The 13,878-nt window shown below is 47.5% G+C and overlaps 1 protein-coding gene across 1 annotated transcript in view; it reads right to left on the reverse strand.

Moving 5' to 3' along the window:
• The window catches only part of LOXHD1 (lipoxygenase homology PLAT domains 1), a gene marked incomplete at its 5' end in the record, with an annotated part of 213,163 nt that overhangs the window by 108,105 nt on the left and 91,180 nt on the right, over nucleotides 1-13,878 (reverse strand). Inside the window, 3 exons of the mRNA XM_081940466.1 lie at nucleotides 1,815-1,975; nucleotides 5,379-5,571; nucleotides 11,436-11,632. Coding sequence (XP_081796592.1) covers nucleotides 1,815-1,975; nucleotides 5,379-5,571; nucleotides 11,436-11,632 — 551 coding nt within the window. The remainder of the gene's footprint in view (nucleotides 1-1,814; nucleotides 1,976-5,378; nucleotides 5,572-11,435; nucleotides 11,633-13,878) is intronic.

Below are 13,878 nucleotides of genomic sequence, written 5' to 3' on the forward strand. Positions count from 1 at the left end.
CAAGGGCGCGAGCACTGCACACACATGTGCACCCACCACCCTGCGACGCTCCAGCTACTCGGCGGAGGTCACACAGGCGTCGTACACTGCGCGCATGTGCACAAATGCCCTGGTTAGCTCAAATAGAGGTAAGGAATGAGAGAGGGAGGGCCCTCCAAAGCACCGTTCCGGTACAGTGGCCGCTGCTCCCTGCTGCCACCCATATGCCCTTACCAGGGCGTACCGGCTGGAACCTACCATTGCTCTGAATTTACCTCTTTGGCATCCCTGCTTAGAAAGGTCTACTTACAGGTCTTACAAGGACTCAGGGTTGCAGGATCCAACTTACTCAGCACTGGAATCCAAATTGAAGCATCTTGACTAGACGGCTGTGTAGCTTCCATAATGAAAGAAAGCCACCATCTTACAGGGTAATTACTCCTATACTGTTAGGAATTTTTTTCAACATCTTTGGGGATCTACAGGTAGTCCTTAATTTACAACATTTACTGACCATTCAAAGTTACAGCAACACTGAAAAAAGTGACATATGAGTGTTTTTCACACTTACAACAGCATCCCCCTGATCATCTCATCAAAATTCGGATGCTTGGCAACAGACTCATATTTAACATGGTTGCAGTGTCCTAGGGTCAGGTGATCACCTTTTGCAATCACCTAAAGAGCAAAGTGTTAGAAAGTCTGTTTAGGAGAAAACAGAGAGTACAGTCACCATGTGATTTACTGCTCAACTATATAACTGTAATAGGAAACAGGAAATTTTATTTGGAACGAAAGAGCATAGGGTATATACCATAAATCCAAACTTGTAAACACTGCTGTCTACTGGCTAAATACTACTGTAGTTGTTGCATAGAAATATATTCCAACAATGAATTCCAACACAAAGTCGATGGGAAAGCCAGACTGTCAGGCCTGTAGTTATGTTCTTTTTAGGATCTTTGGCCTGCCACACTTTCTTATAATTTCCTATGTGTTTTAGTAGTGTAGTGGTTGGGAGGGGGGAATAGAAAGGAGTAGGATTGTAGAATGGATTGTTGACATTCTTTTATAGAAGCCAAGGTCATCTTTTGTCTCCGCACCTCGACACCTGACCGGAACCAGAGGGGTGTAGATGCCAGCGTGGAAAATGATGATTGGAACATGTGATGGATTTGTGGGTGTGGGGATAGATCATGAACTTTCAACTGGGTGAACCCACAGGATGTAATTCAGAGTTGGAATTTTCCATAGCCGTGCTAACATGCCTGTAGAATAAATTGGACCTTTAAGGATGTTTTGCCTTGGACAATGATTTATTTCTGCATGGTATTTAGAACCCTAACAAGACTCACATAACAACCTTGTTGCTAACTGAACAACTGCAGGGATTCACTTAACAACTGTGGCAAGAAAGGTTATAAGATGGGGCAAATCTCACTTCCCAAATGTCTCACTTTCCAACAAAAACAAATGGGCTACCTGTACTTAAGTAATTTGCTCATTGGATTGCACCCTGGATTGACCTTCTATGTGACCTTCTCTTAGATCAGGGGTCTCCAACCTGGCAACTTTAAGTGATTTTATATTATGAAACCGTGTTATATATTTTATACGTAGCCCAAGACAATGCCTCTTCGCTCAGTGTGGTCCAGGCAACCCAAAAGGTTGGGCACCCATCATCTTGATTGTAATGGGAAACATATACAGGTAAAGACAAATTTCTGAAGACATTGCACCTAATCTCCAAGCTTTGCAGCTATTCCAATATTTTGTTTCTCAGGATCTTTGTGAATGGATATTAGAATTCCCTCGTGATCCTAATGAGAGCATACCTTGAATTTTTCCGAGGCTCCCCGTTCATGGTTGTTGGACCTGTTCTTCAAAATCAGTACCTCCGTTTTACCCAGCTCGCCGTAAACCTGGAGGAAGACTTTTGCGTTGGTGCCTGCATTCCGCACATCTCCAGTAACAGTGCAGACCTCGTAGTTGATCACTTGGTTAAAAGCAGGAGAGAGAGAAACGAAGCCGAGAATAATTAAAACAGTGCGCAGAAATTCAGATCCTGAGTTCAAAGTCTTTCCACAATTATAAAGGTCTCTATCTTCCCCCCTCCCTTCTCCCCTTGCTTTAGGCACCCCTTAATTCTTCTAGTTTGTTCAGAGAGCAGAGCAGACATCAAGCAGAAGAAAAATTAACATTCAAAGGTGAAAAGATGTTCTGGAGTTTGCAGGGATTCCAACCGCAGCATCTTTTTGCCTGTACGAGACGACCAGGCTGAGCCAGAGGGAGGTGTCAAACATGTTATCAGTTTCGAGTCCCTTCGTAACCGAGGAGAGCTACCGTATTTTCTGGACTATAAGATGCACCATGATTTTTTTTAACAAAGTTTTATTGGTTTTTTGGTGTTTTACAAAAGGGATGCACCATGATTTTGAAGAAGCACATTTTTTTAAAAAAGGTTTTGCACTCTGCAGGCCTCGTTTTCTGCAGAGCTTTGGGAGGCTTGCAGAGTGTTGTTGAGGGCTGGGGGGGGGCAAAACGAGCCCCCCAAAAAAGGGGGGGCATGCAGAGCTTTGGGAGGCTTGCAGAGTGCTCCTGGGGGCTTGGGGGGAGCAAAAACAGCTTGGTTTTTTTGCTCTTTTTTTTTGCCCTCTCCAGCCCCTAGGAGCACTTTGCAAGCCTCCCAAAATCCCTGCACGTCCATATTTGCAAAGGGGGTGGGGTTTTGTTAGGTCAAAAATGCTGTATTCAGTGTATAAGACGCACCCAGATTTTCATCCTCTTTTCTGAGAGAAAAAGTTGCATCTTATACTCCGAAAAATACGGTAAGTACAGCACACCTTGAATTCCGCTGACTTTTATCTACCACCAATTTGTTTTGACCATTAGTAGTTCAGATTCTTATAAAGAACATTAGCATACAATAAACCAGGGGTGTCAAACTCAAGGCCCGTGGGCCGGATCTGGCCCACGGGGTGCTTAGATCTGGCCTGTGTGGCCGCCCTGGAAATAGTAAAGGACTACCCGCTTTCACTGGCAGAGGGCTGCAGGAGGATCCCCCCCCCCAGCCCCGCTCGGGCCACCACAGGTGCCCCATCACAAGTGATGTCAATCTAGCCATGCCCCCCTGGCCACACCCACCCCATCCATACCCATCTGGCCCCCTAAGGTCAAACACAACCCTGATGCGGTCCTCAATGAAATCGAGTTTGACACCCCTGCAATAAACCTATATTCATTTGAACTGCCTGGACTGCTGATTTCCTGCACTTCACACTGCCACGCCTTAAACCAAAATGGACCTTTTGCAAAATGAGACTGCAGCTATGAAGAGTGGTGGAAAGCCAGGGGAAAGTCACAGCTGTTTTAAAGAATTGCTGGCAACTCCTATGGGAGTATTCTGTATCTTTCCAAATACCATATTTTTCAGAGTACAAGACGCACCGGAGTATAAGACGCACCGTTTTTGAAGAGGATTTTTTTTTAAGTTTTTGCACTCTGCAGACCTCCCAAAAATGACCCCTTTTTCACGAAAATGGGCCCGTTTTTTTAAAGGGCATGCATAGCCTTAAGGAGGCTTATAGGGTGCTCCTGGGGGGTGGCGAGGCCCAAAAATGAGCAAAAAATGGCCCGTTTCCCACTCATTTCTGCCCTTCCCAGCCCCCAGGAGCACTCTGGAAGCCTCCTAAAGGCTCTCCACGGCCATTTTGATGAAGGGGCAGGGTTTCAGGAGGCCAAAAATGCTGTATTCAGTGTATACGACACACTCAGATTTTCAGCCTCTTTTTTGAGGGAAAAGGGTGCAACCGTTTTTCACCAAAAAAAACGGGCATGCATAGCCTTTAGGAGGCTTATAGAGTGCTCCTGGGGGCTGGGGGGGCAGAATTGAGCAAAAAATGGCCCGTTTTCCGCTCATTTCTGCCCTCCCCAGCCCCCAAGAGCACTCTGGAAGCCTACTAAAGGCTCTCCATGGCCATTTTGATGAAGGGGCAGGGTTTCGGGAGGCTAAAAAATGCTGTATTCAGTGTATAAGATGCACTCAGATTTTCAGCCTCTTTTTTGAGGGAAAAAGGTGCATCTTATACTTCAAAAAATACGGTATATATTTGGAAGAGTTGTGGTGGTGTAGTGGTTAGAATGCAGTACTGCAGGCTATTTAGGGACCACTTTGGTGGGAAGGTTACAGCGTTCCATGCGCCTTCGGCATTTAGTCATGCTGGTCACATGACCACGGAGATATCTTCGGACAGCGCTGGCTCATCAGCTTTGAAATGGAGATGAACAGCGGCCCCTACAGTCGGGAACAACTACTACATATGTATGAGGGGAACCTTTACCTCTGTGTGTGTGTGTAAATAAGAGAGGTGGGGTAGAATAAATGGATGGATGGATGGATGGATATAGAGATGATAGAGAGACTAGATAGATAGATGATTGGATGGGTGGATTGAGATAGATAGATAGATAGATAGATAGATAGATAGGTAGGTAGGTAGGTAGGTAGGTAGGTAGGTAGGTAGGTAGGTAGGTAGGTAGGTAGATAGATAGATATAGATAGATAGATAGATAGATAGATAGATAGATAGATGATAGATAGATAGATAGATAGATAGATAGATAGATAGATAGATAGATAGATAGATGATGGATGGATGGATATAGATATAGAGATGATAGAGAGACTAGAGAGATAGATGATTGGATGGGTGGATTGAGATAGATAGATAGATAGATAGATAGATAGATAGATAGATAGATAGATAGATAGGTAGGTAGGTAGGTAGGTAGATAGATATAGATAGATAGATAGATAGATAGATAGATAGATAGATAGATAGATAGATAGATGATAGATAGATAGATAGATAGATAGATAGATAGATAGATAGATAGATAGATAGATAGATAGATAGATGATGGATGGATGGATATAGATATAGAGATGATAGAGAGACTAGAGAGATAGATGATTGGATGGGTGGATTGAGATAGATAGATAGATAGATAGATAGATAGATAGATAGATAGATGGATGGATGGATGGATGGATGGATGGATGGATGGATGGATGGATGGATGGATGGAGATAGATATAGAGATGATAGAGAGACTAGAGAGATAGATGATTGGATGGGTGGATTGAGATAGATAGATAGATAGATAGATAGATAGATAGATAGATAGATGGATGGATGGATGGATGGATGGATGGATGGATGGATGGATGGATGGATGGATGTAGATAGATATAGAGATGATAAAGAGACTAGATAGATAAACAATTGGATGGTTGATTGGATGGAGAGAGAGGGAGGGATGGGGATATAGCGATATAGAGATACTGATGCAGATATAGATAAACAAACAAACCAACCAACAAACACACCATTCCTTACATTTCTCAATCTCCATGATTTCACTGGGATAGGCCTCAATCTCTACCTTCCCGTCAGCTTCATTTTTGTCAAGCCATCGGTTGCATGGGAAGTTGTACATCTTGCCATGGACAGGGATGGTAATTTGAACGCTACCAAGGTGCCAGCCCGCTTGGAGGCCCACATTGTCGTGCCCGATTAGAATCCGAAGTATCTTAAGCAAAGAGAGTAGAAGGAAGGAAGGCAGGAAAGAAGAATAGTGCATTTATCTTTTTAAAAGTTCACTGCTGTGGTGACACATCAAGGGCATCTGAGTTGGTAAAACAAGCAGCTTTATAGGCTTTCATCACTGTATCAACATTTCATGCTAGTCCTGGGCTAACTAGCAGAATATTTGTAGTTCGGGGTTGAAATGAGGGGTCCTTGGTGCTCTCTGAGCTTGGTTGTTTTCTTGCAGACATTTCATTACCCAACTAAATTACATCATCAGTGCTAGTAGGGAGATGCCTACATTACCTAGTTGGAGCTCTTCTAGTCCAACCCACTGTTCACACAGGAGACCCTATATCAGGGGTGTCAAACTCACGTTGCCATGGCAGCGTCACATGATGTATCTGGACTTTTCCCCCCTTCGCTAAAGTGGGTGTGGGCGTGGCCAGTGCGTGACGCATCCGGCCCATGGGCCGGGAGTTTGACAGCTCTTCCCTATACCATTTCAGACAAATGGCGGTCCAATCTCTTCTTAAAAACCTCAGTGATGGAATATCAACAACTTTTGAAGGCAAGCCATTCCACTCATTGATTGTTCTGTGGGGATATTTCTCCTTAGTTACAGGTTGCTTCTCTCCTTGATTAGTTTCCATCCATTGCTTTTTGTCCTGCCTTCAGGTGCTTTGGGGAATAGATTGACTCCCTCTTCTTTGTGGCAGCCCTTCAAATATTGGAACTCTGCTATCATGTTTCCCCTAGTCCTTCTTTTCATTAAACTAGACATAGCCAATTCCTGCAACCGTTCTTTGTACGTTTTAGCCTCTAGTCCCCTAATCCTCTTTGTTGCTCTTCTCTGCACTCTTTCTAAGTCTCAATGTCTCTTTTATGTTGTGTTGACCAAAACTGAATGCAGTATTCCAAATGTGGCCTTACCAAGGTCTTATAAAGTGGTATTAACACTTCACGTGATCTTGATTCTATCCCTCTGTTGATGCAGCTTAGGATTGCGTTGGCCTTTTTGGCAGCTGCTGCCCACGGCTGGCTCATATTCAACTGATTGTTTCCTCCAATCCAAGATCCCTCTAGCAGTTACTACTATTGAGCCAGGTACCACCTATTCTATGCCTGTGCATTTGGTTTTTCTTGCCTAAATTTAAAAACATACTTTTCACGCCATTGAATTTCACTGAATTTCATTCATTCATCCTACTATTGAACCAGGTTCCGTACCTCCTACTCTATATCTGTGCGGGTTTTCAAAAACTGTGACAGGGGGAAAAATGCTGTTAAAAATAATTTTCAGTAAAACAAACCAGCAGTCAGTTCTTACTCTACATCATTGTAGGAAGTTAGCACCCACCCCTGTCCTAGGAAAATGAGATATTTTAGGAAATATTAAAAGGGCAGAATATTTTCCCCAAAAGGGGGGCAGAAACTCACCCCCTCACCTTTGTCAATGGGCCATTAAGGCCCGAGCCAATCTATTCTACATAACAACGATCTACCTCCTTCAGGCAGAGCCATAGTAGGAATCCCTAAGCTCCTTTCATTATATCATCACCCAGCAAGAGTCAACCAAGCCTGGGACTCAAAAGACAACCTACAAAGTTACTCCTGCATGGCTCCATGGAAGTCTGACAACCAATCAGAATGCAAACTCAAATTCAAAGCCCAACAGAGGGCATACAAATCCAGGCACTCTCAGCATCTCTGTCCTTTTTGCCCAGGATCTGAAGCCATGTGATTCAATTTCAATTTATTTGTGCTTCTAGACCGCCCCCTCTCCCAGAAGGGACTCGGGGCGGTGTACAGTCCATAGAGAATATCACAAAAATACAATAAAAAATTAAATATGTACAGTTTGGAGGAGGTTAAAATGCAATTAAAAGAACTGTACAAAGCTAAATAAATATATTTTTTTTAAAATCCCTAAAACAGACACAACAGATTAAAAAACCCTAAGATAACCAGATAATAATACATTTGCCAGGAGGGACAGTTGTAATTATGCCAGGCCTGCTAATCGGAACAGGTGAGTCTTCAATTTTTGCCGGAAGGAGCGGAGGTCAGAAGTGGTTCTAATGTCGGGGGGGAGGTCATTCCAGAGGGTTGGGCCCATCACAGAGAAGGCCCTACTCCTTGGTGTCGCCCGTTGGCATTGCCTAGTGGACGGCACCAGGAGAAGTCCCTCCCTGTGTGAGCGAATTGGCCGCAGGGATGTATGTGGGAGGATGCGATCCCGCAAGTAACTAGGTCCCGTGCCATGGAGCGCTTTAAAGATGGTAATCAGCACCTTGAAACGCACCCGAAAAACCACAGGTAGCCAGTGCAGCTCGCGCAGGAGAGGTGTTACGTGGGAGTACCTCGTACTCCCCATCACAGCCCGCGCGGCTGCGTTCTGAACCAACTGCAGTCTCCGGGCGCGTCCCAAGGGCAGCCCCATGTAGAGAGCGTTGCAGTAATCCAGGCGGGACGTCACCAGCGCATGAGTGACCGTGCGTAAGGCATCCCGGTCCAGTAGGGGGCGCAATTGGCACACCAGGCGAACCTGGTGGAACGCCCCCCTCGCCACGGCTGCCACATGGTCATCCATTGACAGCCGGGCATCAAGGAGGACGCCCAAATTGCGTGCCCGTTCCACAGGGGGCAATTGTTCGCCCCCTATGGCCAGCGATGGAATCAGCTGGCTGAACCGAGGTGCCGGTAGCCACAGCCACTTGGTCTTGGAGGGGTTGAGTTTAAGTCTGTTGTCCCCCATCCAGACCCCGACGGCTTCCAAGCACCGGGACATCACTTCAACAGCCTCATTGGGGTGGTTTGGGGTTGAAATATACAGCTGAGTATCATCAGCGTAGAGGTGATACTCAACCCCAAAACCACGGATGATCTCACCCAGCGGCTTCACATATGTGTTGAACAGGAGAGGCGAGAGGACCGACCCCTGTGGCACTCCACAAGTGAGTGGCCTCGGGGTCGACCTCTGTCCCCCTGTCAACACACATTGCTTCCGGTCGGAGAGGTAGGAGCCGAACCACCGCAGAACGGTACCTCCGACTCCTATCCCCTCCAACCGGCGCAATAGGATACCATGGTCGATGGTATCAAAAGCTGCCGAGAGGTCTAATAGGACCAGGATAGAGGAACAACCTCTATCTCTGGCCCTCCAGAGATCATCGACCAAGGCTGTCTCTGTGCTGTGCCCGGGTCGGAAGCCGGACTGACATGAGTCTAGATACTCGGATTCGTCAAGGTGTTGTGGAAACTGCTGCGCCACCACATTCTCGACAACCTTCGCTAAAAACGGAAGGTTGGAGACTGGACGATAGTTAGCTAGCTCCATTGGGTCGAGTGCAGGCCTCTTAAGTAAGGGTCTCACCACCGCCTCCTTCAAGGCGGCTGGTAAGGATCCCTCACCCAATGAGGCATTCACCAGGCCCAGAAGCCAGCCTCGGGTCACCACCCAAGATGCCAGTACCAACCAGGAGGGACACGGGTCCATTAAACATGTGGTGGGTCGCAGCCGTCCACGCAACCTATCCAAATCCTCGGGGGCAACAGAATCAAACTCCTCCCAGGATGGTCTCACAAGACTCGCTGTTGGCGGCCCGTCCGGTCCACTGAGGGGGGCCCATCCGCTCCGGATCTGAGCGACTTTATCCTGCAGATATTCCCCAAACTCCTCTGCTCTGCCCTGCAAGGGTGCCCCTTGCGTCCTCTGTGACAAGAGGGAGTGGGTCACCCTAAACAGGGCGGCAGTGCGGTTATCCGCGGACGCAATAAGAGCAGCGCAATATCTACGTTTGGCCGCCCTTAATGCCACAAGGTAGGTCCGTAAATAGGCTCTTACCTGTGTTCGATCAGATTCGGAGCGTGAGGACCTCCACCTGCTCTCTAGACGTCTCCTATGGCGCTTCATCACCCTCAGCTCCTCGGTATACCAAGGAGCCCGGGTGGGTCGCTGCCGCAGGAGAGGTCGCAAAGGCGTAACCCGGTCCAAGGCCCCAGCCGCCGCCCTATTCCAGGCGGCCGCTAGGTCCTCCGACCGAGCGCGGGTCAGGGCTACAGGTAATGGCCCAAACTCCATCTGGAACCTCTCCGGCTCCATCAGGTGCTTGGGGCGGTACCAGCTTGGACCATCTGGTCCCGCCTCCTCGCGGTGGGGGGTAGCGCCAGGGAAGTCCAGCCGGAGACATGAGTGATCCGACCATGACAGGGGTGTAACAACAAAGTCCCCTATACCCAGATCACTCGTCCACTGCTCAGATACAAAAACAAGGTCCAATGTGTGGCCACCTTCGTGTGTGGGTCCCTGAATTAACTGGGTCAGGCCCATGGCTGTCATGGAAGCCATGAACTCCCGAGCCACCTCAGACGCTGCTCCCGTCGACGGCAGGTTGAAATCCCCCATAACCACAAGCCTGGGGATCTCAACCGCCGTCTCCGAGATCAGCTCGAGGAGCTCGGGCAGGGCCGCTGATGTATACCGAGGAGCCAAGTATACAATCAGCAAACCCAACTGCCTCCCTGGGCCCCATTTCACACCAAGGGACTCACACCCGGATATCTGAGGAACAGTGAACTCCCTCGGCTCTAGACCTTCCCATATAACTACCGCCACCCCACCACCCTTACCCAGGGCCCGAGGCTGATGGAATGCGTGGAAACCTGGTGGGCACATTTCCACGAGGGGTAAACCACCCTCGTGGCCCAACCAGGTCTCCGTTATCCCTGCAAGGTCCAGCTCCCCCTCAGAGATCAGCTCATTAATGAGGGGGGCCTTGTTGGTTACGGACCTTGCATTGCAAAGCATCAGCCGTAGGCCTGGGCTCTGTAGTTCCTGGCCACCTAGGTTGCGGGGGTTGGTACAAACGACCGGGCGTAGCCAACAGCCACGGTCTCCCAACCGACCTTGTAATCTTCTTTTGTCCTCGCATCCCCCCCTCCCCGCGACCGTTGTAATCAAACAACCCTCTATTGGAATAACTTGTTCCCTCTCCCCCCCCACTCCGCTCACTTCCCTCCTGGACTCACCTGTTCGTCTGGCACTGGCTTCCCTCCTGGCCTGGTTATCCCCCCCTCCCTTCCCAGAACCCCCTAAAAACAATATAAAACATTTAGCTAAAAAGCCCCTCAGCTTCCTCTTCTTCCACCTCTCGGGGTTCACAAACCCGTCATCAAGGCTGGCCCCTGAGAGAGCCAAGGGCCATACCTGCGAAAGAGGGGCCTCCCGCAGGCGGAGCAGATCAGACCTCGAATAAATTAAAACGTTGTAACAGTCCCAGTAGGGTAGGGGTGCAGATGATGCAAAGTTAGTAATTAATAGAGTCTCGGTGGAATGGAGGGTAGAAAGTTAATAAATAGAAGAGTCTCAATGGAGGGTAGGGGATATTCCAGTGTCCAGGTGGTACTTGGTACTTGGAGGCAGGGGGGGGGGGAGGGCAAGAAATGATTAAATATCCCAGGTGGTAGGGGGAAGGCAAAGGTAGCAAAAATAGTGGAGGGTAGATGAAAGTTCAGCTTAGCTGTTTCCAGGTGGATACAGCCCCCCCCCCCCGATGGATGGGGGGGCCTGGAGGGGTATGGGAGCAGCCAGGAATGATAAAATAACCCAGGAGTCCCTGGCTGCGGCTCCCTCCCTTCGTCTGCCGCCGCAGGCATCTCCCTTTGATCCTCCGACTGTCTCTGCCTCTGGCTGCTTCCCAGCCCTTCTCACCTATCAGCTGATTATTCCAATGTCCTGTTGATCCTGTCCATCATCAATAAACCTTCTTTCCAAGCAACTTCCATGGATCCAGTGTCTTTTTCCCCACTTGGAACTGAACCCAGAAGGATATTTCTTCCAACATTGTAATTTCAGATCTGTCTTACCTTGCCAATGTCCATTGTATCCAGAGTAAAGATATCTATCCGGCTACGTTCAAAGTAATTTCCTAAGTCGTTATCAGAAACCAGCAGAAATTCCTTTTTGGTGTCTGCTTTCTCACCGTACAGCTTGATCAAAACCTTCGAATCTGAGCTGGCTCCTGGAACATCTCCTGTCTTAATACTGATGTGATAACTGATATCTGAAAATATATTAACAGTTGCACACAAGAGACACGATCACATCCTGCAAAAGTGCGACCTTTGTTTCCTCCAGGGACGATCAAAGCAGAGAGGGGAAAAAAATGAAGGTTTTTTTTTTGGGGGGGGGACGACTCAAAAATTCATAAATGAAATTAAGTCTGAGGAAAAGGATGCCCTGAATGGTAACACCCCCTGCCCTTTAAGAGAGCAAAGGATGAACTTAATTACGTAATTTAGGTAACTTATGAAACTTTCCCCATATCTTTGTTATCAGCTGGATTCACATCAAATATGTCAGGTTTAATTAATTAAGGGAAAGATATTTATAACAGGGTGTCAAACTGAAAGACCACTGGCTGGATCTGGCCTGCAGGGTGCTTAGATCTGGCCCACTGGGCGACCTGGAAACAGTGAAGGACCAGACCGTGGTGTCTCTGCCTGTGAAAACGGAGCTCCATTTTCCCTGGCAGAGGGTTGCGGGAGCCTCTTGCAGCCGAAAACGGAGCTCGGGAGCCCGTTTTTGCTTGCACAGCACTCGGGCCGCCATAGACGGCCCTGAAACAAGTGATATCCAGCCATACTGGCCAGCACTGGCCATGCCCACCTTGGCCCCCCAATGTCAAACACAACCCTGATGCGCCTGTTGTGGCCTGCAGCCCTCACAGGAGCCGTTTTCACTGTCAGAGGGTGGCAGGAGGCCGTCACAGCCCAAAACGGAGCTCGTGATGTCCGCCTGCAGCCCCCACGGGCTCCGTTTTCACTGGCAGAGGGTGGCAGGAAGCTGTCGCAGCCAAAAATGACCATGGTTGCATGAAAAACTACAGTTGCGTGAAAAACAGTCATATGATAAATAAGTCACTGTTTTCAGTGCCATTGTAACTTCAAACGGTCACTTAACAAGTGGTTGTAAGTCAAAGGCCATTTGTAGTGCAGTTACCGTATTTTTGGGGCTATAAGACACACTGGTGTAAAATACAGGTAGGTCTGTCCTCCACAACGTGTTCAAAGTGTTGACAACACTTTGAAACCATAGGCAACACGTTCACAAAGACTAACTTCCCAACTAAATTCTGGGAATATCAGGCCGGATGCCACATCTTTTTTATGGGATGCGGGGGAAATCTTACTGATCTCAGATTGGACAATTTATTTCCCAGTATGACAACGTATTCATCTTTGACATAATGATAGCCTTCACAGAACCCACTAAACCTAGTTACTGAAATGAACTCACGCATTAATACAATAATAATACAATAGTAGAGTTGGAAGGGACCTTGGAGGTCTTCTAGTCCAACCCCCTGCCTAGGCAGGAAACCCTATACCGTTTCAGACAAATAGCTATCCAACATCTTCTTAAAGACTTCCAGTGTTGGGGCATTCACAACTTCTGGAGGCAAGCTGTTCCACTGATTAATTGTTCTCACTGTCAGGAAATTTCTCCTCATTAGATCTGTAGGGAGTTAGCACACACCCGTCTCCTACAGGAATGAAATATTTTAGGAAATAATAAAAGGGCAAAATATTTCCCCTAAAAGGGAGGCGGAAACTCAGCTCCCCCACCTTTGTCAATGGGCCATTAAGGCCTGGGCCAGTCTATTCTACATAACAAAGATCTACCTCCTTCAGGCAGAGCCATAATAGGAATCCCAAAGCCCTTTCATTACGTCATCACCCAGCAAGGGTCAACCAAGCTTGGGACTCAGCACAGCCTACAGAGTTGCCCCTGCATGACCCCATGGGAATCTGGCAACCAATTAGAATACAAGCTCAAATTCAAAAGCCCAGAGAGGGCATAAAACCCAGGCACTTTCAGCATCTCTTCCCTTTTTTCCCAGGACCTCAAGCCATGTGCTCCTGTCCATCATTAAACCATCTTTCCAAGCAGTCTCCATGTTTCCAGTGTCTTTTTCCTCTCTTGGAACTGAACCCAGAAGGACATTTCTTCCAACAGATCAAAGCAAGGAACAAATGGAATGCTTTACACCACTCACTGAGACCACAAAACACTTAATACAGGTTCAGAAGAAAACATAACAAAACAAAACAAGAGGAAACAAAGGGTCTTCTTTAAGGGGAATTCTACACATCAGTTCATTGTGGAGGTAAGAGAAAATGTGCTTTGGACACTTCCAACAACTTGGGAACCATAGGGCAGAGTTAAAGAAGGGCGAGAAGGAGCTAGATTGCAAGAAACGGTCAGAACAGAATAACAGAGCTGGAAGGGACCTTGGAGGTCTTCTAG

Source organism: Natrix helvetica, assembly GCF_964273705.1.
Source record: "Natrix helvetica genome assembly, chromosome: 2".
NCBI lineage: Eukaryota > Metazoa > Chordata > Lepidosauria > Squamata > Natricidae > Natrix > Natrix helvetica.